At 42.8% G+C, this 24288-nt stretch overlaps 2 protein-coding genes across 3 annotated transcripts in view; both read left to right on the plus strand.

The window, feature by feature from the left end:
• Positions 1-244: 244 nt before the first annotated feature.
• On the plus strand, positions 245-12216 carry LOC139663248 (carboxypeptidase D-like). Its single transcript, XM_071541869.1, has 12 exons — positions 245-386; positions 534-703; positions 868-1170; positions 1834-2029; positions 2535-2670; positions 2902-3048; positions 3364-3462; positions 3576-3640; positions 3904-4035; positions 4394-4579; positions 7989-8091; positions 9303-12216. Exons 1-12 carry the CDS (start codon positions 249-251, stop codon positions 9527-9529), a joined length of 1902 nt encoding a protein of 633 aa, XP_071397970.1. The 5' UTR covers positions 245-248; the 3' UTR covers positions 9530-12216.
• Positions 12217-13516: 1300 nt separating this feature from the next.
• Positions 13517-24288, plus strand: part of gosr1 (golgi SNAP receptor complex member 1) — a 28629-nt gene continuing 17857 nt past the window's right edge. The window contains exons 1-6 of one of the 2 annotated variants that reach the window (XM_071541872.1): positions 13517-13574; positions 14297-14408; positions 16796-16883; positions 17304-17411; positions 17657-17748; positions 23548-23622. In XM_071541872.1, coding sequence (XP_071397973.1) covers positions 13541-13574; positions 14297-14408; positions 16796-16883; positions 17304-17411; positions 17657-17748; positions 23548-23622 — 509 coding nt within the window. In that variant the 5' untranslated portion in view covers positions 13517-13540. Of the gene's footprint in view, positions 13575-14296; positions 14409-16789; positions 16884-17303; positions 17412-17656; positions 17749-23547; positions 23623-24288 lie in introns of both variants that reach the window. The other variant, XM_071541873.1, reaches the window with a different exon arrangement.

The raw sequence follows: 24288 nt of genomic DNA on the forward strand, positions 1-24288 counted from the left end.
TTTACCTTTCATATACAAGTTAAGTCAGTTGATTTGACTGTGAAAAGTGTATTCAGTGCAATGAATGAAAACATTAAACTAAGGTTTTACTAGTGTTAACGGTGTTTCAGTGGGAGGCTCGATATTGCAATTATGAACTGGGGTTTTAAAGCTAATCTGCTAATCTTTAAAGTTTATCCTGAAATAAAATAAACAGAATTTTAATGTTTGGCACGGAGTAACAAAGAGTTATTTGCTCTCCAGGCGGCATGCAGGACTGGAACTACTTGAACACCAACTGCTTTGAGGTGACCATCGAACTAGGCTGTGTGAAGTACCCCTTTGCCAAGGACCTGCCCACATACTGGGAGCAAAACCGACGGGCCTTGCTCCAGTTTATACACCAGGTAATAAAAACACCAAACACTTTCAGTCCTTCCACTGAACTTTTTACTCACTTTCTCCATCCACTCACTCACGTTTTTGCTCACATGCTCTGTTGCTCACTCACTCTCATTCAGTCAATCATTTTCTTTCTCTCTTTCCTCCTCCAGGTCCACAATGGAGTGAAGGGCACAGTAACTGACATAAAGGATGGAACAGCCATCCCCAACGCCATCATCAGCGTGGAGGAGATAGAGCACAACATCACCACGGCAGATACTGGAGACTACTGGAGACTGCTGGTTCCTGGGACCTACGTCCTCACTGCCTCTGCCCAGGGGTAAGAACCAGATGTCAGATGGAAGAACTGGGGAATGAACAAATGGAGTATTTACTAGATGAGGAGTATTGGTTGCCAGAAATCTATTGATTTGTGACTGTATGTGTTGGTATGCACCCCCGTTGTCAGTGGCATTAACTTTCAGTAACTCCTCTGTTCTCCAGATACATGTCTGTGAAGATCTATGCCACAGTTCCAAAGGAGGGAATGGAGGTGGTGGACTTCAAACTGACACGTGTCCACTCAGAGCCTAATGGTCAGACTCCCAAGGGCCCCCCAGCCACACAGGACCCATCGGAGGAAGAGTTCCAGAGCTTCATCAAGGGACTGTCCCTGGCCGAGGGCCTGGAGCAGCTGGTCAGCAGCACAGACACAGAGAACAGCTTCCGCTACCGACGCTACAAGGAGCTGGCCGAGTTCCTCAGAGGCCTCACCCTCAACTTCCCCAAGATCACCTCCCTGCGCAGGTAGGCTGAGCTTATCTTCTCAGTAGCCTAGCATTTATATAATCCAACATCACCTTCCCACCTTGTACAGGGACTTTGATGTCAGACATCCCCACTCTAACCCTCATCTAACCCTCATTTGAGAGCATTTGAAATCAGTTCTGTGAATAGCTGCGACTGCCACCACAACCAGTTAGCCCAGGTTGGTGGAAGTATGAGCAATTATGAGTAATTTTGGGGAGTGGTTTCAAATAATGGGGCAGAGACTCACTCAGCCAGTTTTCAGCTATCATAAAAGTCTAGTGAGTTAGAGGTGATGAAGTCCAGCAGACAAAAGACTTATTTGGCAGAGACCTTGTCTTTAGCAATGTAGAGTTGACAGAACTGTTAGTGGTAGCAGTTTTAAGTGCTGGCAAACAAAGAATTTGATTGAAATTATTTCTATTGACAGCAGGTGGTCTAGACATAGACGGTAGTAGTCGAAAATCAAAAAGTCTCTGATATAGCTGATACCAAAAGTTAACCATTCTTCATACTTCTTTTTCTACCCTGTCATGCAGCTTCATACATATTCTTCAAGGCTTCTTCAGCAGGATTTGTCCTGGCTTTTATGTTTATTCTGTGTTTCCCAGCTGATTCTAGTATTGCTGACTTATATTCTGGTTCCATCTCTCTGGTGTCCAGTCTGGGCCAAAGTGTGGAGTTTCGAACCATTTGGGCTCTGGAAATCTCCAACAATCCAGAGGAGGCTGAACCGTCTGAGCCCAAGATCCGCTTCGTAGCAGGGATCCATGGCAACGCCCCCGTGGGCACGGAGCTACTGCTGGAGTTTGCCGCCTTCCTGTGTATCAACTATGGCAAGAACCCAGCCATCACTAGGGTGAGTCCTCAGGCCCCTCAGGAAAAAATGTGGTGTACCACTGCCATGGGACACTCACTTCAACATGGTAACTACAGGATTCAGTCAGTTGAATTGCATGTATTGAGGAGAAAATATCAGTGACATGTGCAATTCTATAATATTATTTTAGCATCACTCACCACATACTTTGTTCTCTGTGTGCCTGTTTGGTAGACTGGGCTGTTTTGAAAGACTGGGTTTTAGATAAATGTGTCAACTGTGTCCAGTGTGTGTCAACTTCTAACACAAAAATCAGATGTAAAATTCTTTGTTTATAGATTCAAACAAGTTGTGAAATCCTCACACTGTATCCATTTTTTATGGCTAGGAATAAGTTGAATCTGTCAATTTTGTCTTGGTAGCAAAGTACCAAACTTTGCACACATTGATTTCAGTCTGCCTTTGCGTGTCCTTTAATGTGAAATGATCTCAGTGAATATCCCATGGTTCAGCCGTGTCTCTAATCGTCTCCCCTCCCTGTCAGCTGATCAATGAGACCCGGATCGTCATCTTGCCCTCCATCAATCCAGACGGACGGGAGCTGGCTAAGGAGAAGCAGTGCACCTCCACCCTGGGCATGACCAATGCTCATGGCAAGGATCTGGACACAGACTTCTTTGGTTAGTTGCTTAGGGGTGTGTGTGTGTTTGTGTTTGTGTGTGCGAGAGAGACAGAGAGAGAGAAAGAAATCACTTTGTATGTATTCAAGCTACTATTTTTAAAGAATTGTCTGAAATGTAACAAATGTAATTTCTTGTACTTAACGTACATGTGCCATGAATGCAAAGCATGTTTGTATCCATTTTCCCATGCTCTGACTGTGTTCATTCTCTATTTTTTCCTTTTTTTAGGCAATGCATCACAGCGTGTGGTGGAGGCCCAGCCGGAGACCAGGGCGGTAATGGATCTGATCCTAGAGAAAGGCTACACTCTGTCTGTAGCCCTCGATGGAGGCTCCCTTCTGGCCACCTACCCCTACGACAAGCCTGTCCAGCCTGGTAACACCACTGGGCAGAAAACTGCTTAATGTTTGACTACTTCAACTTTTCAAGTTTACAAGACCCAATACCCTTGTTGATATTCACTTTGTTTGATTTTAGTTCCTGTAGTTCTCCCATCTTGTTTTTTTTTTTTTTACAGAAAATGTTTGGAAATGTAGTGGCAGCACTAATGCACTATTTCTCACAGACAATAGGCTGAGAAACTATCAAGGGTACCTAATAGCAAGTTTCAAAGAGCAGGACTAACAATGAATATTGAGTGTTGCTTAACATCACTTAACGGCACTGAATTTGAATGTCATTTTTTTCCAGTTGAAAATGAGGGCACTCTGAAGTACTTGGCTAACGTTTATGCCAGCAACCACGCCAAGATGCACCTCGGGGTCACTGGATGTCCAAATAATGGGCAGAGTATGTAATATAAGCACTACAAAAAATTGCCATTGTTACACTGGTACTGAATGGCGGTCATAAAATAATGAGATGATGGAAATGGTAGCTGATTGAAAGTCTCTCTCACTCAGTGGGCAACATCCCAGATGGAGTTCTCAGGGCAGCAGAGAGACAGAGTCACATGGGTAGCATGAAGGTGAGTCTCTTCACCCCATTTTGTCCTGGATTACTCAATTATCACTTAAACAGGTCTTAAAGAATGTTTAAAAAGCATTTATGTAAGATTATGAACAGTCCACTGAGATTGAAGAGGATCACTGTGTGCTCTCTTGGCACAGAGTGACAATGCAGTGAAGTTTAGCCCCTGAAACCAGAACATTTGCCTTGTTTATGATCTGAGTCAGAAGTGGGCATCTCCTCCAGCAGTATGTGCATGTGTCTGTCTGTGTATCCTTCCAGGACTTCAGTGTGGACTTTGGCCACTGTCCAGAGATCACAGTGTATACTGGCTGCTGTCTGTTCCCCCCTGCTGAGCAGCTGGCCACACTGTGGGCAGAGAACAAGAAGCCTCTCCTCAGCATGCTGGTGGAGGTACGCTGCAAGCTTTTATTATAGAGGTCACAGCATGGGGAAGTTTAGTGGGCTGGTTTAACATAGCTAAGTATAGGTTTTTGAACAGTTGATAGCTTGTCAGTGGAATGGCTGGTGCACCACGGTAAATCATCAATTATAAGGCCATTCTTAAATCTCATATTGGAGCATTTAATTTTAGAGTGCAGGCTCTAGTTTAAAATAATCACAGTATTTATATAAGACAAAGAAAATGCAATAAAAGAACTTTGTTCCCCAAATCAGATTTAATATGCATGATCACAATATCTAGCAACGTAATATAACTTTACCCATAATCGTGCAGCACTAATGTTTCTCCACTTGTACCCCCTTCCAGGTTCATAAAGGGGTTCGAGGCGTGGTGAGGGACAAGAGCGGGAAGCCCATTGTGGGTGCCATGATTGTGCTGAACGGGGGGGTGAGGGTCTTCACTGCAGAAGGTGGCTACTTCCATGCGCTGCTAGCTCCTGGCAACCACAACATTGAAGCTGTTGCCGATGGCTACCAACAGCAACGGCAGGAGGTACGCAATTATGTGCATACCATGCATTGCATACCATGTGTTATGCACATTAAACTCCTGTGCCAATGGAACGTCCCAGTGCAGTGTTTCCCCAATCCAGTCCTGCAAGTTTTTGTCTAGCTCTGCTCTTGCAAACCTGACCCAATTATGGGGTAAATGCTGATTGGTTGAGCAGTGGAAACAGATCTACCCTTGCATGAATGTGTGTAGAAACAGATCTACCCTAGCACAATCTCGGAACCCATCGTCTATCCGTCTGACGACAGATTAGACTCTGGGAGCGACGGCCAATATTTCGGGGTTTCCGGTGTAGCCTTGGTGTAGCCAGCGGACATCCGGGCCAAGACTTCCACTTCCGTGCGCCCGTCATTGTTTACAGTCCGATTAGCAACTTGAGACGCGACGAGTCAAACGTTTCTCCACACAATACACAAACATCGATACTTTGTGTAGGTGTTTTAGGTCCAGACGACATTTCGGCTAATCTCTATTAACAGATATCTGCATATGAGACGTTGTCTCTCAACTCCGACTCCATTCTCGCATCTCAAGTTGCTAATTGGACTGTAAACAATGACCGGCGCACAGAAGAGGAAGTCTTGGCCCGGATGTCCGCTGGCTGCACCGGAAACCCCCGAAATATTGGCCGTCGCTCCCAGAGTCTAATCTGTCGTCAGACGGATAGATGATGGGTTTCCGAGATTGACCCTAGCATGAATGTGTGTAGCCCTTGATTGGATCAGGTGTGCAAGAGTGAAGTTGGAACAAATATTTGCCAGAGGGGGGAACTTGAGGACTGGTTTGGGAAACACTGTACTCCTGCCTCCCCAAGAAATTCTTGATAGGATAGAAAGAGGATTAACTCAATAACACTCAAACCCATCCAGATTATTTAATATTGGGGAAAACGAGAGGCTTACAAGGTCTGGTTTTGAGTCAGTATTTTGTTTTATGTGATAGAAAGCAGAACTCAACTGCACCCTGTTGGCAGCTGTATGTACTCCATTGTACAGGTGGCGATTATGCACTCACATACACATATATACATATTTCAGTATGGCAATCATGCACACACATACACATATTTCAGTAGTTTACAGGCTGGCAAACAAAGAACAAGATGGACCGAGTACTGTGGACTCAGGTTGGGCGGATACAAACTGCTTTTAAAAGAACAGTGATTACTGATTTGCACTACATGAGTCTCCCATAAATGATTCTTGACTTTTTTTTTGTTAAACTGTTTATAAAAAGGAACTTTTACAGCAAAACCTTAATGTCTAAACATTTTGACACTGATTTGTTCAACAAGCATTTGACACAAATTGGGCTGCTACATGGTAAGGAGAAACAAAAGTTGCCTAAGTGAAATATCATAAACATAAGTAAACATAGCAGGGTCTTGTCATAGAACGTCTTTGGAGGAATGGCACAATGGTTCCCCCTTACTGTCTACGTCTATATAGGGTGTGGGGCGGAGCACACAAAATCTCTCCACTACCTCCACCTTTCCATTTGGCTGTTCTGTAATTTGCAGCGTAGGGTAGGCCAGCTCTTCAAATAGGCGCTCTTTGATGGTGCAGCCCAGCTCCAGGCTGTAGGCTACAAGCTTCCCGCAGGGAGTGAAGAGCAGGGGATCCACCACTGAATGATACATGTGCTGGTACTCCGGCACTGTGTAGCCATGGATCATCAGAGGTCCTGGCTGACTAGTCGGCCCACTGATGGAGCCTTTTTCCTGGGAAGCGAGGGGCTCATCGCTGTGGGAAGGATGGAGGTCAGGAAGAACGGCAGCGTTCCTTGTGTACCTGTCCTCCAGTGGCTTCTGGGGTTCCTCTTCATGCTGCTTGGGCTCCGGGTCCAGATCATGTGTTGAGGCCCACATGTCAGTCCTCTCCTTAATACTCTCCCCGTATTTCTTAGGACATCGAATACTCCGCCGTAGGCCATAGGGACGCATCTCATGTCTCTGGAATTTAAATTATTATCACTTACAATGATCTGCAGAGGACTATGTAGGTTCCTCTGTTTCTCGATTTAATAACAGTAACATGAGATATTGATAATGCAAAAAAAATCAAGGGGTTCACTTACTGTTTGGCAACACTGTCTTGGCTGTGTGGGCAGATGACCACCATCATTCAATCACGTCTGAAACCTCATGGTTTGAAGTCCGGGATCCCTGACCTCCATTAGGTCTAGTTTCCCCTTTTGCTTTTACACTATGCTTTACTAATGGCAGTGAATTAATAACTGAGGGATTAGCCACTTTACAGGCTACAGAGATACAACAAATTACACAAAAGTAAATTCTGAGATTTTGTTAATTTACTTTACCTCTCAAAATAAAGGTAAGAAATTAAAGAAACTAATTTTCATGAGCCAGTCCTAAGATCCTATCTCAGACATACAAGAAACCTGGTCTGGACCACACTAAGCAGACACACCTGCAAACAATGAGGCTTGTTAACCAGGTGATTAACAACCAAGCATCTGTAGGAAGCAGCAACTGATAGCGAACAGCCTGTTATTCCTCCTTGGAGAGACAGCTAGGATTGATAATAGGATAGGATAGAGTTTAGTATTTTCTGTTTTTGGTGACATTTTGAAGTGGTTTGAGGAGCATCTTTGTGGGAAAATCTTTTTATAGATACCTATTTTTTTTTTTTATCATTGAACATTATTTCATTTTTAATAATAATAATAATAATAATAATAATAGTGTATCTCCTTGTTCATGCCAGCAACCCAGTGGCACAGCAACTATTTGTCGAATTGTGGAAAAAAGTACTGTAAATACTATTGTGATTAACAATGCTACATACTACGACTATAGTTTAGTCTCATAGGCTCCTATACCCTAAAAGAGACATATTACTCCTGACTGCAGAAAGTGACAGTACCCAGGGCAATGCTCACACACTTTCTGTTTCATAACTGTTAGAGCTACAATGAGATAACATTCATTTGTAAAGGAAATTTCATACAATCCACCAAATCTCTCTAATTTATTGTCAGGAGCTCCAGTGTTTTTACCCTTGATGGCATTAGATTAGAGCCTTGGTTCAAGTGCTAGGAAAGAGTTGATCATGTTTGCAAATGTTGCACTTTAACCTCAGATCTAGTTCTGAGCTCTTATTCTTTAGTCATTCCTGTTAACAGTGGTTAAATGCTTGAGACAATAATAAACAAGTCTAATTCCAAAACTGAGATTCTGCTGTTCAACATAAAATCCCCTATGACTCACAGGAATTGTTGATGTTAAATCATCATCCCCACATTAATGAAATTTGAAGTGGAACAAAGTGTAATTGTACAGTTGAGAGAGACTGAAAGGTAGTTTGAAGTCTGTGAAGTGTGTTCAACATCTAAAATTAGTGGCTCATGGCATAGGTGTTGTCTTTCCCAGGTGGTGGTATCCTCCTACGAAGCTGCTAGCTCCATCATTATTGAGTTTGACATGGACAACAGCATCTTTGGTCTGCCCAGGGAGTTTGTGGTGGCCACGGCAGGTAAGCACTGGTAGAGAACAGACCTTTTTCACAGCAGCCATTTTGACGTGTCATAGCAGGGTAAACACAGGTGTAACTAATAACATTAATGATGTTATTGTGCATGCTGGCTCATTGGAATGGCACTGGAACACCTAAATGGAATGGAACCATCATTAATGTTATTAGTGACACCTGTGTTTACCCTGCTATGACACGTCAAAATGGCTGCTGTGAAAATTGGCTTTTGTAAACAATGTTTCCTATATCATGATTATATTTGGCCGGCCCGCCCAGGTAAAATGACAGCCGCTATTTTACAGTTTTATATTTTAGGTGTTGCGATGCACTAAGCGGGTGTTCAAACCTGGCATTCAACAACTAAGATTAAAATACTGTCTGTAACAGAATAGCGGCGCGCAAAATCTGCCACCCGGTAATTTTACCTGATTCATACATTTACCACAGCCACGAATACTGTGACGGAGCCACATTACCGGTGTGTTATCTTCAGCTGTAGGCTGGGAGACAGCCAATCAAAACCAACATGTTAATTAAGCCTTGCATATGTAACACCTGTCCACGCCTGTGTGTCCGTGCAGTGGGCGGCACAGACGTATCACCCTCCTCCTGCACTGTTAAGTGTTGGCCATGATAAACCAAATGTTTATGATGTCACTTACTGAAATGAGTTACTGACTGGTGGTGATCATGACCTGATGAAGACCTATCAAAACGCTATAAGATAAATAAATATACTGGAGCATTGGCAGCAGTGTGCGGTGTTCTCCTTCTTAAATACTTCAGCTCTACTACACTCCAGCAGCTGCTAAAAAGTTAATGGAATATGCGTATGCTCATCTTCTCTTTTTTACCATGATAAACCGAATCATATCAGATATAGATAGATGAATCATATTTATTAAACATGTTCACATTTACAATGATAACTAATGCCTTGGGACACAATGTAACTTTAACATTATTTCTACAATATACCGTCTGACTAGAGCAGGTGGTATTTTTTGCTTTGAATCACTTTCCCAATGTGTAAATGATCAAAAGGGGTGAAAGTACGGGGAAAACGGGAACGTTAATAATGTCCCGGTATTTCATGTTTATGAATGAGAAAACACCTTAGCGTGACAGTATGTGTGTGTGTGTGTGTGTGTGTGTGTGTGTGTGTGTGTGTGTGTGTGTGTTCGACTGTGTGTTTCTTTTCCTCCCTGCAGCAGCCTCCATGACGGCGCTGGTGGTGACGGCGTGCATCATCTGGTGCGTGTGCTCAGCCAAGTCTAACCGGCAGAAGGATGGCTTCCACCGGTTGCGGCAGCACCGAGACGATTATGAGGATGAGATCCGCCTCACCTCCATGGGCTCCAAGAAGTCGCTGCTTGCCCATGAGTTCCAGGACGAGAGTGAAAGCGATGAGGAGACGCTGTACGCCAACAAACTCTGAGAACCGTTGTGCCAACTTGGCTGTCTGCACCATTTTTTGTTTCTCCCCCTTAAATTGAACCCCTGGCCAACAAGAGCAGGCTGAACTTCTTATGACTGATATGTCAAGAGTGATAAAAACACTCTTTTTGCTATGCCAACAAACTCTGAGCATTCACGCTCGGTCACTCAGTTATCAGCGCTACCATATTAATACTGTAAGAAGCTCCTCTCTGGGACTGAAGGCCGGCCTGCTTTGTGCTCCACATCTCTACCTGACTGGATCAGAGAAAGGAGCTGGAGAGGGAAAGAGAGAGGGTTGGTCCAGTGTGGCCCTTATCCGTCCCTCTGACACGTTACGAGTCTCACAGCTTTTTCCTTTCCGAGCCACCCGAGGGTGCTCTCTAGACCACTACCTGTCTTGCCTGGCTAGGGGTCAAGCCGATCACTCCAAATAAACTCTTGCTTAGCTCTGTCGTGGATATGTAATGAACTCTGGATGGAACTGCGTAATCTCACACAACCTCCACCACTGATATCTGTCATCACCCGTGCATTTCTTTGATACTTCTTTGAGCTAGTACAAACAGGTAATTAGAAATGGAATTCATTGTCTTTTGTCCAAGACAGCATTGCCACATTTAACTGTCCGAGCCTTTGGGAGGGAGAATCCAACACTGTGCCTTGGCTTCTGTAAAATTACAGTCTAGGTGGGCTCTAGTACATAGCGGATAGCAGCAACATAGTTAATAGATAAATGTTGGAATCAGATCCATCCTATACTCAGGTGGGAGGAAAGAGACATAATAGACTAGTTCTGACGACTGCTGAATTCCAATGTTGCACTGTTTCTGCACAGATGATTTTAGGCTGCGCTGTCTGGGTTTGATAGTTTTATACTTCTCCTCTGAGTCAATGTTGTGGCCAAAATCATACCGGGGCGAGCTTCTCAAAAGCTTTAAAGCATCAGGGAGAATCTAATGTTAGAAAGCTTGAATGAAACCCTTCCCAGTTAGTGCAGGGCCCTCTATGCATAGGAGTAACTTCCACTAAATGGAAAGCAAGGATCGTCCCTTATCATTGGCCAAGAAAGAAACTCTGAATCTCTCAATGTTTAATCATTGAAGGGAGAATGTATTTATTGGCTTTTCCTTTTTCTTCTTTAGAATACATTTGTTGTAGGTTCATGTCTAACTGTCTGTACATGGAAAATTACCCATTAACTTATATTTACATATATATAATGTTCTTGTCTCATTGACTATATGCCCTGTATTTGATCAAGGATGTGCATTCTCACCATGGCCATGATCCATGGCCCAATCCATGGAACATTAATTCAGGCGTAGATGTGCAGAACAAAAGACAAAATGCCCCAATGTGACATTAACTTATGTCTGACTTGCTCTGTTTTCAGCTAAATAAGTCAGTGTTTTTCCCCCTTATAAACAATACCCTTGGAGTAGAAAAGCGCTGTCCATCCATTAACAATCAATGTTGATGAATCAAAGTGAGGGCAGCACCTACCAGGTTTTAAAGGTCCAGTGCAATGCGCCCATGTGAAAGAGAACGGCTAGTGACAGATTGCCTGGCGGCTGTGAGAACAACGTAGGCTGGTGTAAAAATTATCATAATGCAGTAATTTGCAATTCCTCACTTATCTCTCTTATTTTGACCATGCATGTTATCATTTTTTTTCAGCAGACTACTAAAGTGGACAATAAATGCAGAAAGCAAGGCAGCTTGTGTTTGTGTGGGGGCGTGCAAGTAAGACAGACCCTGACAGAAGGAGGGAGAGAGAGAGACCTCCCTCACCTTTTAATGATTTTTAGCACTGATTGTACCATGAAGGTTAGATGCTTCTTCTTCAGACATCGTGGCCAAGACAAGAAATGGGTGATGCGAAGCATCTGGACAGGGCAACACACATTTAACCTGCTGAAAACAGGCGGAGCATAGAGAAAGGGATTCTAAAGCAATTATAACAAATTAGATGAACTGTGAAAAAATGAATAAAGTGAACGAAAACTCCTTGAGTCAGAAATCCATGGCAAGATATTCCTGACTGAATTCAAATCATTGCACTCGACCTTTAAAATATGAGGTGGTTCTTAAGTTTGGGATCAAATAAGAATCCAGGATAGCACTCTGATTAATTTATATTTATTGCTGCACAAGTCTGGGACTTAGGTCTGGGATGCCATGCATCATATTATGCACATAAGTTGAAGGAATACACTCTGCTCTCCTAAACATATGATCACTAAAGAATTTGCCTTGATTTCAGATTGCGGCATCAAAGCCTTTGAGAAGAGATTCTTTTATATTTAAGTTTTGGCCCTCTCCTTTCACAAAATGCAGTTGTAATCAGTGAAGCAAACCCTGTTATGTGTGCAGAGAAGTACAGTTTTGTAGATTATTTTTCTTTGGTATTTTCTGTATGTGTGAGTGTGAGAGAATTTTGAAAGTTGAGTGTTTGTCAGGGGGTGGGGTGTTGGTGTTCAGTTTTTTATATAAAATGGAATCAGCTGTAAATTATGAGATGTTTGCCAATTGTGAATGAGAAAATAAGTGCAATTCACCTTAACCATATGAATCTACACACAACAAAACATTTAATAACTTTATATGTGTGGTCATGATGACATGCTAACATGAACACAAACTGATGGAACATAATGAAATGAAATAAAACCACATGACAGTTAAGTTCTTGCTTTTACTTGTGTTGCATTGTATTTTGTGCCACTTCTGTCAAACGGACTGTCCAGCAAAGAAGAAGTGACCCAGATCCGGCACACCTGGGTGGAGGAAGGAGAGAAGGGAAGGACTTCGGGACAATTTTAATCGATGGACAGGAGTGGACCAATAACTCATCCACCTGACAGGGTTGTTCAATGCTGGTCCTTGTGGGCCGGTGTCCAGCAGGTTTTTGTTCCTCCCTGCCAGTTAATGTGCCACACCTGCCCTGCGTTCAGCCCCGACAAGGCGTAGCAAAACGTTTAATTAAACGGAAACGGTGGTGCGTTGAACACCCTGTTGTGTTACGCAAGCGTTGCAACTACGGCAGCTAAGGAGGCCATTCTTTGCGTTCTTTAAATACGTGTTTAATACTACAAAATAGGCTCGATGTTACAGTCACTGCCCTTGCCGTCCAGAATAGCAGAGAACATCCCAATGGAGTGAAGGGGTTTGTGGAAACTATGGTTCCTAATTATAGTGATCCAACATTTACCTCATTTGCATTTCAGGATGAAAAGGCAAACATTTCAGGTGAAGGATAATCCACTTCTTACCTTCGAGACTGTGTTAGGACCTATATGAGCTAATTATTTTATTATGAGTATTAGGCCTATCATTATTGCTGATCACTGTTGTTGTGATATGATATTGTAATATTTACCATTATATATTTAGAGGAGTAGAGTGGAGTAGAAAAGTTTATGAAAGTGTCACTCCACAATGGTACATACAGTGAAAGATACAAACATGTCTTCTAATTTGTTCAGTTGTTGCAGACACCAAGCTGCAGCGGACGCATTTGTAAAGGACTTTTCTCGGATCCATTGTGCGCACTGCCTTTTTAATACGGCGGGGTTTATATACAGGTCGCTGCTGATTGGGTAACAGCTCTGACACACCCACCAGACGAGAGACAACGCACCTCAAAGCCCGTGGCACACCGTTTCACACCGTTTCGAGGAAACATGACGTTCAACCCGGAAACCGTAGCAAAACGGTGCACACCGTATTTAGATTGAACGAGCCCCTGGTCTCAGGTAGACACAGACCAGGTGTGACCATGTAGGATCAAAAGTCTGCAGGAATGAAGACCCCTGATCTAGACTATGATCCTTGTCAATCCTCTGACATCTCAATGAAAAAAAATAAAATAAAAAATACACAGTATATAGTATTTCGGCCGTTTTCAATACATTCATGCGCCACGGCGAGGCGCCATTTACCAACATGTCTAACACTGACACGTGATATGACGCACTCAGGAAGCTGGTGACGTCGTTGAACAACAAAGATGGCAGGGATAGGAAGCAGCAACTATTGGGAAGGTGAGGTGGTACAATTGTCTCGATAACTGACGTTATCGTTGTATAATCTGATAGCAATGTGTGTTACAGTATTATCAGTATTGTCAGCAATAGAACTGTCAGCGTCAGGGCCGATGAGCTTGGGCGGTTAAAGTCACAAGTGTCTCCGTAACGGCTAGCTCGCTACAAGCTAGCGCTTCGTTTCTGGTTAGCTTGGCAACGCTGGCGAGCACAGAACTTGCTGCTTGCTTGCGCCCAGTTGTAAGACTGATAGCTCGAGTCATACGACAGGCAAATATCACCATACCTCTGTAAATATTAGCTGTGCTGCCATTGCAGTAAATTGGTTAACTAACGATGTTGTCACCTGGTACAGCAAGAGCCCCGTGTGCTGATTGCCAGCTGTCACACTCATCAGCTGGTGATGATGAGTCAAAACACATTTATCATATTTTTCCCCCCCATCAGTTGGTTCACTGTTTGAAGTTACAGGCACAGACGATAAGAGGGACGAATATGCAGGTTACAACTTTCTACCTTAACTTGGTCCTTTTGTAGAGTAAGTTAGCTCGCTCAACTAACTCTTAAGTCAACCTAAGTAGTGCTGCTATCAAGTTAATAAATAAAAGATATAACTTAGCCGCAGAACGCCATTCACATTTGGCGTTGATAAGAAGCTCAAATGAAACGCTGTCAGGTGGTTAGATGTTTTGTCTTTATGTGTGTGTGTGTATGTATTACAGACATGCGAAAGCAGGCCAGGCAGTTGGAGAATGAGCTGGACCTGAAGCTTGTCTCCTTCAGTAAACTGTGCACCAGCTACAGCAGTTCCAGGGATGGACGTCGAGGAGAAACGTAAGGCCAGACACTTCTTTCTCTTCTTCCAGTGACATAGCTACAGACAGTAGAGATGTAATAATCTCTAAACAAAAACAAATTTGACCTGGATCCATAGGTGGATGTTCTTTGATGGTTAGCCTAAAAAAAGTCATATCACAGGAACAAAGAAAGTGAATGCCTCTCATTCGTGTGATTGGAGTGAGGTAAAGCCTGGAAAGCATAGCTAATATGTTAACTAATATGAAATAAATGACTGAGGAAGGCCAGTCAAAGAGAATTTCCCCATGGAGATTTATAATAAATCACATGACTCTGTGTGACTGACATCATGCGACTCATGGGCTGCCACTTCACTGTAGATGGTTTTAATGTGATGTGTACAAATGGAAATTGGGGAATGACAATGACCATATAAGGCATCGCCCCATGCAAGTCTATGACGAGAATCTCATTTTTGATCGGCTTCAATTAAGGCTGTGATCACTCTTTATGTTTTCTAAACAAAAAAGAAATCCACACACCAGACCAAAATGTAACATGGGTGCAAAAGGAGAAGTAGTCCAAATTTCATAATAAAAAAAAAAAAAAGCTCCAGGCAACACCCCTTCGTAGGGGGGGTGGGGGGGTGGGGGGTGGGGGGGATTAAGAGGGGTTAAGAGGGGTTAAGATCATATGGTTGTTCAGCATTACGAGCAAAATATGTCCTGTTAAGATTAATACAATCACCCAATCACCTCTTTGTTTGCCCCAAGTGGGCTTACCGCGTGTCATTGCTGAAACTATCACACCTTTGCTTCTCACTGAAATGAAACCACTGCTGGCAAGTTGAAATGGTGAGACTTTGAGATCAAGCATATCCTTGAACATTTTAAGCAATCATGTCCTGGAAAATGATTTGCTGAAATGAGTGGCACCCTGGATGAATTACTGTCAGCTGTACACAAGGAGGCTGGGTGGCCAGTAGCCCTGATACAGGACCCTTTGGTCGTATTGGTTGTTGTCTCTCCCAAAGGGTCCTGTCCTACTTGTCTTTAACTAAGTTTATTTGTCCATAGGAGATGTAGCGCATGCCAGTGCTGTGAAAGCAGACAAGTGAAGGATTACATACATCTGTTTGGCTCAGTGAAATTGGGCGTCATTTTTTCATTATAGACCTCTCCGACATATGTATGGAGAATTCTTAATGTAGCAGGGCAGGACCCTTTGGGAGAGACAACAGCCAATGCGATAAGGGTCCTGTAACAGGGCTAGGTGGCCAGGTGGTTGCGGTTTGATGCCTTGCGACAACCAATGTGTCTATCTCTATTGATATATTCTTGCATAGGACACTGATTGAACCATCGGTGGAAAAAGTTGAGTCTGCACAACTACAAATCAGCTCCCAATGATTTCTTAACTGATTTGCAGTTGTGCAGACTCAACTTTTTCACTGCTATTTTTTCTGTCCTCCCGTGTTGAATTTTTTTAATGTGCGTGTTCTACCTTTCTTAAACTGAATGAACCATCACAAGCTAAGAAACACATGGCTGTTCCTGTAATGTAACCCCTCTGGTTAAACATGTTGTGGAGTTGTGTATGTGTGTGTCGTAGGGGAAATGCGGATACAGAAATTGCCAGATATACCTTGTAATACCATGGTATCCTGTATGTGATAAAGTGAGCAAGTGCACAAGAAAAAATTGTAACCGATGCTTTGATCAGTGTTACCAACTTGTTTCCAAGGAAAGTAGCTATTGGCTGCTCAAAAAGTCGCTAGAAGTTGCCGGATGACGTCATATGCTAATTTGCATATCAATATATAACCTACAGTCTCCGCTTGCAGTGGAGGGAGGGGGGCTACACTGTGTCTGGGAAGCACAGTGATCATTAGACCTCTCTGGATGACAAGCAAGTAGAGCAAACTGGCATCAGCCGTACCAATTTATTGGCAAATGCTTTGGGATTCAACACTTTAACATTGTTCCCCATGGTCAGAAAAAGTTGCCAGATTTGTCGCTTGTCGCCTTTCAGAAATAAAGTCGCCAGGGGGTTCTGAAAAGTCGCTAAATCTAGTGACAAAGTCAACAAGTTGGCAACACTGGCTTTGATATTATGGCTGTTGTATTAAATCTTCAGTTTGTATTTTTCCCGAACTAACTGGTTGGTGAAAATGATCTTCCCCATTTAGCCATGACATTTTGAAACTTTCAAAAGATTTTGAAAATGGGGAAAGGCATGACAGGCTTTTTATAGAAAAGCCTCACTTATTGACCCTTCACAGTTAATGATAACATTGCGGTGATAAGATTTAAAGCTGCAGTTTATTTGTGTTTTGAATTAAAGTACAAACAAACTGCCGCTTTAAATCTTATCACCGTCTTCTCATTTTTCTCCCTTCTCTCTTTCTTTTTTCCCTCCTCAAGGTCAGACACCACCCCCCTCCTCAACAACTCCACCCAGGACAGGATGTTTGACACCATGTCAGTGGAGATCGAACAGCTGCTGGCGAAAGTAAGACAATTCTCACGGCTCGTTGGCCTGTGAAAGGCCAGCAAAAAGACTGTAATAAGAACAGCATTGGATTTATGCCAAGGCTCTTGTCTTCCACCAAGGAAAGAAGCAGACTTGCCTGCTCCAAACTTGTATTGCATTGAACTCCAAAGCACGTTTTCATAACAACCAAGCTACGGTGTCATGGCAGACACTGAGTTAGCATACTTAAAAGTATCAGAGAATTTGGAATGAAAGACAAATTGGATCCCTGAGATATTAAGTGGAGTACATCAACAAATTGAATCAGCTTTTGTGTATGTTATGAATTGTTGCCTTGTCTCGCATGTTTGTCATGTTGTGTGGAGATTCTGTCTGGGTCTGTTTCTTATCTGCCGACCTCCTGGTTTTCCAGTATCTTATTTTCTGTCTCTCCCTCAGTTGACCGCGGTAAATGATAAGATGGCGGAGTACACCAGCACTCCGGGCGCAGCTTCTCTCAATGCTGCACTCATGCACACACTCCAGAGACACAGAGACATCTTGCAGGTATGCCCCCTCCTCATTTTGCGTCCTTTGTTTTCTGTAAAACACTTGACAGTCGTGTTTGTTAAAAGCACTCTGAATTAACTTCTCTTTATTAGACACTAGAAGTTAAATTCATTGAAGAAGCCAACAAGTTTTTAATGAAGCATACCTGTCTCTCCATTTCTATTCTTCTTCTTGGTGTATACTCTTTGTTTGTCGTCCCTCCATCCCCCTTCGTTTTCACCCTTAATGCATTTTCTCCCTAGGATTACACACATGAATTCCACAAAACCAAAGGCAACTTCTTGGCCATCCGGGAAAGGGAAGACCTACTAGGGTCTGTCAGGAAAGACATTGAGTGAGTACCCATTCATACAGGCTACCTGTTGATTGATTTGCTCATGCAGCTAATATACTGTATCTATTTGCGTCACAATTGAGGGAATAGGGCCTCTGCAGCTGAATATAGACACAGTACCTTCAGTTGAAATGTATAGAGCTATTTATAACTCCCTAAATGATATTGACTGGTGCGAGTTAAGTGGGGGGATGGACACAACACACAGTCTGTTATTGTCAGACAAGAAATGAAGGAGAGAGATGTTGGAGAGGTGGTATTGCTAGTGCGCTAGGGCTGGGCAATATATCGATATTATATCGATATCGTGATATGAGACTAGATATTGTCTTAGATTTTGGATATCGTAATATCGTGATATGGCATGAGTGTTGTCTTTTCCTGGTTTTAAAGGCTGCATTACAGTAAAGTGATGTAATTTTCTGAACTTACCAGACTGTTCTAGCTGTTCTATTATTTGCCTTTACCCACTTAGTCATTATATCCTCATTACTGATCATTATTTACCAAAAATCTCATTGTGTAAATATTTTGTGAAAGCACTAATAGTCATCCCTACAATATTGTCGCAATATCGATATTGTGGTATTTGGTCAAAAATATTGTGATATTTGATTTTGTCCATATCGCCCAGCCCTCCTTACAACTGAACATTTAGCCCACTTCGTAGAAAACACTAAGATATATATCATGTATCGCCATTCAGCCTAAAAATAGCGAGATATGATTTTTGGTCCATATCGCCCAGCCCTACAGTGCGCCACAGTTGGCTCAGCACAGAGGCGTGAACTCGATGTCTGATGAGTGTGTCGCGTAATGAAAAAATAACAAATGTACATGGTAAGATATGCAGGAGAGGTAGTATGGTCACATGATGCATGCTTGCACTTTGACATCAGTGGCTCAGTGTACCCTAACCCTGGAGGAATAAAAACTGCTGAACATTATTCATGCTGTTTCTTTGCTTTGAATGCACATTAATTCCACCCATTGCTGACCTTCTTCCTTCGAAGGATAGTTGAACCTTGACTTCTCCTTGGCACCGCTCTTAAAAAATGTAGTCCATTAAAACTGAGAAGATTCATGGCTTCTTTGGCCTTCTATTGAGAAAGCGTGTTCTCTCCTCTGATTGACTCAGTTGTGAGTGAGTGTATTGAAATGAGGTGGGGGCTCCCCCAGACCATGACTCTTGTCGTTTTTTAATGGCTTATTGATCTGTAAGACACAGCAGTGAGCATAAGGAAGACCACTGCAGGTTCCCTATTGATCCCTCTCCACCCGTCTCGTATGTAGATAGCCTGCTGCTGCCTCAAACAGTCATGCATGGTCTATGAGCCTTGCGATCACCTTACATCACAAGTCCTCCAAATTTACCTCTCATAATGCAAGATAAAATGTAGAACGCTGCCTCTGGAGAAGCGATTTTGAAGTAATTCTCACATAACGCAGTGTGAAGGGGTGTGTCTTGTTTATTATAGGGGCTCAGCCCCCATAATATGAAAGAATTTGATTAATTTAAGGTCATTTGTCATTGGTTTTCACTCGTAAGCCGTGATGTAACTGTATATAGTGTAACTCACATACTTAGGGGACTTAGAACAGGTTAGCAATAGTTGTACAGGCCGTCTTCATCTCTTCTATGGGAGTTTTATGAAAAATTGCAGGTAAGATGTGACCATTTATAGTTAAAGGTTACATTTTGCAATAATATAGCTTCATTTTATTAATTTGATACTGCTCAATAAAGAACGAACACGATTTGTAGAAAATTATTTTTACGACACCATGATGAAATTTTATAGCGCCCAGGCATAGAGAAGTGAAGTATTTCAATTCCAACTGCCAAACCTGTTAAAAATAGGGCTCTAAGAGCTCCGGTGTTCATCTTGCATGTGAGATATACTGGAGGTCTCAAAACTGCAAATTAAATCTGTTAAATTGCTGGTTCCTATTACTGCGTACATAGACAGAAATTAATGTGAGAGACAAATGCAGCCCGCTGGGCTACAACCACTTGTCCATCACTGATTTTGTGGAAATCCTATTCTGTAAAATTCCTTGGGGTTCCATCAGAGTTTTGGCTGGACCAAACTGTCAGCTCCAGCTATCCTGTTGTGGTGTCATCCAACCAGAGAATGGACATCCAGTCAGTCGGGCAGAAAACGGCGGATGGAGCTCGAGGAGATAGAAATTGCTCAGGCAGCCACTGCTCTACCTTCCTCCTTATTATCACTTTGTCACTATGACAGTGATTCTGATGCAAGTCAGCCCTCCAAGTGTCAGTTATTGATTTAATTGCACTTGCCTTCCGTGTTAGTGAGAATTCACTGTACAAGATTAGTTGTTTTTGCTGTGGACAAATGGAGGCTCAGTCTATTTGAAATGACATAGTTCAACCTAAAAGGCTGACAAATGATCTGCGTTTGAGAGCCTGCAGCTCTACAATTCCTTGCCTATAGTGTTTTGGCTGTGCACCACTGTTTGTTCAGGGCCTCTAGTGTAGGCCGGACTTGTGAGCAAAGTCCATTCAAACTCCTACACAGATCGCATGCATGAACTCCGTAGTGATGGTTTACTCACAGATTACCCGCTGTCTTGGTGCAGTATTTCTTATACCAAGAATAATAGTATTCTTAAAGGTACCCAGTTTTAAAGCTACTTTCATCAACCTGTCACCAAGCCATCGTTGTCTAATATCAATTGTCAGTCACACAGTTCACAAAAGCAGTCAATTTTTAAATTGTATATCCATTAAGTTAGGAACATCCCATAAGGCCAGCACTACAAGCAGTAGTTCCCCCAGTCTTCCCATTAAATCAGATTACTAATGATAAGGAGCTCCCATTGACCCCACTAATAGGCTCAGTGCTGCTGATTCTAATGCATAGAAATGAGCCGGTGTTGTTGACCCAGTGCTCAGCCTAACAATGACTAATGTGCCAGGGGGCTGCTAACGAGGGAACCATCTGAGCTTACAGGTAAGGGAATTACAACTGCCGCAGCCATGGCACAGTGCTACGAGACGTTGAGTCATATGTTTTACATTTCTCTTCCCGAGCAATTTGTCCCTTAATCTCCCTTACTGACCTTTGCTGGGCGGCCAAGGGAAAGTAATAAGGTAGGACTTGACAACATATGAAAGCATATGAAAGCATATGAAAGCCCTCTAGCCAGCTTAGACAGCTGGCTAGAGGGCTACTTAATTATTTTTCGAGACTCGATCTGCTGCTTTATCTTGACTGTAACACAGCTTGTGAGGAATAGTGGAACTCTGAGCTACCTTTGTATAACCGCCTCTTCTTGGCAAAGGGACATGGGGAGCAAATCAATGGGCAGAGTTTTCTCTAAATTCATTCAGCAGTGTTGGGCCCTATTGATGGGCCCCAACAGTATGAACATTGTTACAGAATATAAGAACTTACAAAAACAAATCGTGTTAGTCCCCAAATCACACAAGTATGGGCCCAAACTTCTGAATTTGTGCTTTTATCATCCTGAAGTATCATAAAATAAGATATACCGATACCATTGCATTTGACAGTGTGCCAAAATTGACAGGTTGACAAGCCTCCAGTCAAATTGATATGTGACGTCAGTTTTGGTACTGGCAGCCTAGCTTAGAAATTGCATCATATCACCAGTATAACATCACACTTAGTAATTGGAGTTGGTCTTGTTATTAACCATCTGGACCTTTAGGGCAAGTTGGGCACAGTATGTCACATTTGCTCAGGTTTGCCTTGGGATCAAGTTAAAAATGTATTGTTGAAAAATACTGTTATTTAGCAATTTTGGGCTTAAGTTGTGCTTCGGGTTGTTTTGGGTTTTTGGATAGCAAAATGTTGGAAGTTGTGGTCAAATGTTTAGTCCCACATCAAGCTTTGTAAGGTGCCAGTGGTGCAGTGATGGATATCTGAGGCTTTTCTCCCTTATGTCAGGTAGAGGGCAGTAGAGATCTCTGGGATGGAGCACACCAGACCAGGGAGCTGGTCACTCTAGTTTTCATATGTTATATCAAGGTTATGTTCACAACTCGCTGTGTGCTCTCAGATTCTGTTATTATCAAAACACGCACACAGGCAGACAGACACTTTCCCAGTGCAGCTGTCCCATTCACCACAGCAGCGCAGATCAGCGCTGAGCTCAGACCGCTCCCACTATTCCTGCTTTGATTCTAAATGTCAGCAGCACAAATGACAGCCAGCCTGTGATTTACATTGGTGCCCTTTTAAAACGCGTTGCTGGAATGATGAAACTGGCTGTCAGTACCAGCAATACTTGGCCTCGCCGAGGCAGCAGCACTGCTGGTTGGGCGACTGGCGCGTCAAGGCAACCACTGGGGAGTGTGCTGTGTGTATGTAGACTACAGTATTAACATTCAAGGGTTGTTTTGATGGAGCACTGGGGGAGAAGTAGGCATGTTTGTTAGTGGATTACGTAGAGTTGACTGTGTGGTGGATGATAATGTGTATGTGTGTGCATTCTATAATGTTTCAGTGATTGTCTTTTTTTTTCTCCTTCCCTTTCTCTTGTTCTAGCCCAACAGGATGGTGGGGCTGTGTTAGATGAACAGAAATTCAGGAGGGCATTGGGGGAGGCGGCTGTTAAGGGATGCTGATAGCTAGAGTTGCATCCAGCTGAAGAGAATGGGTGTGATGGGCTTGCTCTACAAGCGCTATAGCAAGCCATCCATTACCTTTGACCACTTCGTTGTCTGATGGCTTAGACATAGAGCACACCGTGACATTGCTGCTGCCTTATTAACATGAAATTGTGTGGTGCTATCAATATTTGGATAGAATCAATGGTTTCTTAAATACATAATGCATGCAGCACAGAGAAATGGCGAGGCACAGGGAACAATCAATAGTTTAATTAAACATCCCAGACTCCCACCCATCCATTTTTAACCCATCTTTTCTTTTTTTTTTTTATGAGGTACACATTCAAAAAGTCTTTGTTGTAAAATTGCGTGATATAAGTTCTTGAAATGCAATTTGCAAATCCACTAGTCCTCCCCCTCTGGTTCTTTCTCCCTCTATTCCTCTTTCTGCTCCCCTGCTCCTCCATATTTATTATTTACGCCCATCTAAATGGTTCTGTGCGAGGGAGATGGAGGGCTGGAGGAAAAAAGAGAGGGAGATGAAGCGTGCCCTGCCCAGCTTCCTGGTGGGTGGTGTGAGAGCTGGAGAGAAGCTCCTAGAGCTCTAAGCAGCCAGGCCTCTTCCACATACTTTGTGTCAGACATTGATTTGGGCTCTTGTTGCACCCAGTTGCCCTGAGATGGTTTGTTTTTTCCCTTTCCATTTCTTAGTCTCTTGAGTGATTCAAAGTCATATATGCACCCAGCAAACAGAAATGATAAACGGAGCATGCCCATATTAGATAGGAGTCCACTATGCTGCTGTTTGACAGCCGCTTCATCACATGTGGAAATGGAATGTTCTTGAGTGAAACGAGCTTTTCCTTCTAGAAATTGAGTACAGTGGGATGGACAGGTGATACAGCGAGGCCCTTACCTTTACAACCAATGTATAAAAAGATGCACAGTTTTAAGATAGGATACCTTGATCTGATGTCTATCTTATGAAGACATAAAACAAAAAAGAGGATACTCATTGAGTGTTGGAGAAAAAATGGTTCTACGACTTTTGGTGAAAATGCAGGACATTGCCATTCTCTGGCTGTTTTATTGAATGGTGTGGCACATGCACAGATATCAAATTTCTTTAATTTGTGATTTTGTTCAAAATATCAGTGTTGCTTTTACCAGTATATCCATCTGTGTGCCTTCTTCAGGACATACAAGAGTGGTTCCGGGGTCAACAACAGAAGAACAGAGCTGTTTCTGAAGGAGCATGAACACCTGAGAAAGTAAGTTTGAGCACCATTCCTTCCCTACCCCCTCACATATTAGTATTAATATAATATTAATAATTAGTATTCATCAAGTACACCTTGTCAATTCACCAGTTAAGAGCAGTGTCTCTCAACGATCTTCCAGACCATTTGTTAGTATTTTGGTCTAGCAGTTCCAAGTACAACATAGCTGTAGTGTCATTTCTCCAGAGCTGTGCAGCCTTTCCTGGCTGCAGCAGCTCATACTTCCCAGTAGTCGGGCTAGCTTAGCCTCTCCAAAGCTGGGATAAGTCATCTTGATTGGGCTGGTCAGCCATTTGGAATAACACTGGAAATCATTGCTGCCACTGTTGCTGATGCTTGCTTGTTAAGCTCTGGCAACCCATGCTACTTTCTCTCTCTGCTGTCACCTAACAGATGGGAAGCTGTTTGTTTTTTTTAAGTTGCACTTTAGAGTTTAGAGTTATGAAGTTTTGTTGCATAAATCAGGCTAGAAAATATTAATTTGGTTTTGAGCACTTTCCTGGCTGGTTTTCCAGGACAAAAACTTTTAGTGCTCCAGTTAATGATCTGTTGAAAGAAAATATGGGCAGGGACAGCTCTACATTTAACAGCAGGGGGAATTTACACTTGACTATTTTGCCACGTGGTTCCAGTTAATTTATAAATCACATTTTCCAT

This window comes from Centroberyx affinis, unplaced genomic scaffold (genome assembly GCF_046629955.1).
Source record: "Centroberyx affinis isolate AG114_WGS23_722 - 3 ecotype Tasmania unplaced genomic scaffold, CSIRO-AGI_Caff_v1 ptg003960l_1, whole genome shotgun sequence".
Taxonomy (NCBI): Eukaryota; Metazoa; Chordata; class Actinopteri; order Beryciformes; family Berycidae; genus Centroberyx; species Centroberyx affinis.

What these genes read in the sequence shown, in the direction of transcription:
- LOC139663248 (XM_071541869.1), top strand. Translation starts at nt 249, where the DNA reads ATGCAGGACTGGAACTACTTGAACACCAACTGCTTTGAGGTGACCATC. An exon ending in ATGTCCAAATAATGGGCAGA is followed by an intron (nt 3,463 to 3,575) that starts GTATGTAATATA and finishes TCTCTCACTCAG; the next exon opens with TGGGCAACATCCCAGATGGA. An exon ending in GTCACATGGGTAGCATGAAG is followed by an intron (nt 3,641 to 3,903) that starts GTGAGTCTCTTC and finishes GTATCCTTCCAG; the next exon opens with GACTTCAGTGTGGACTTTGG.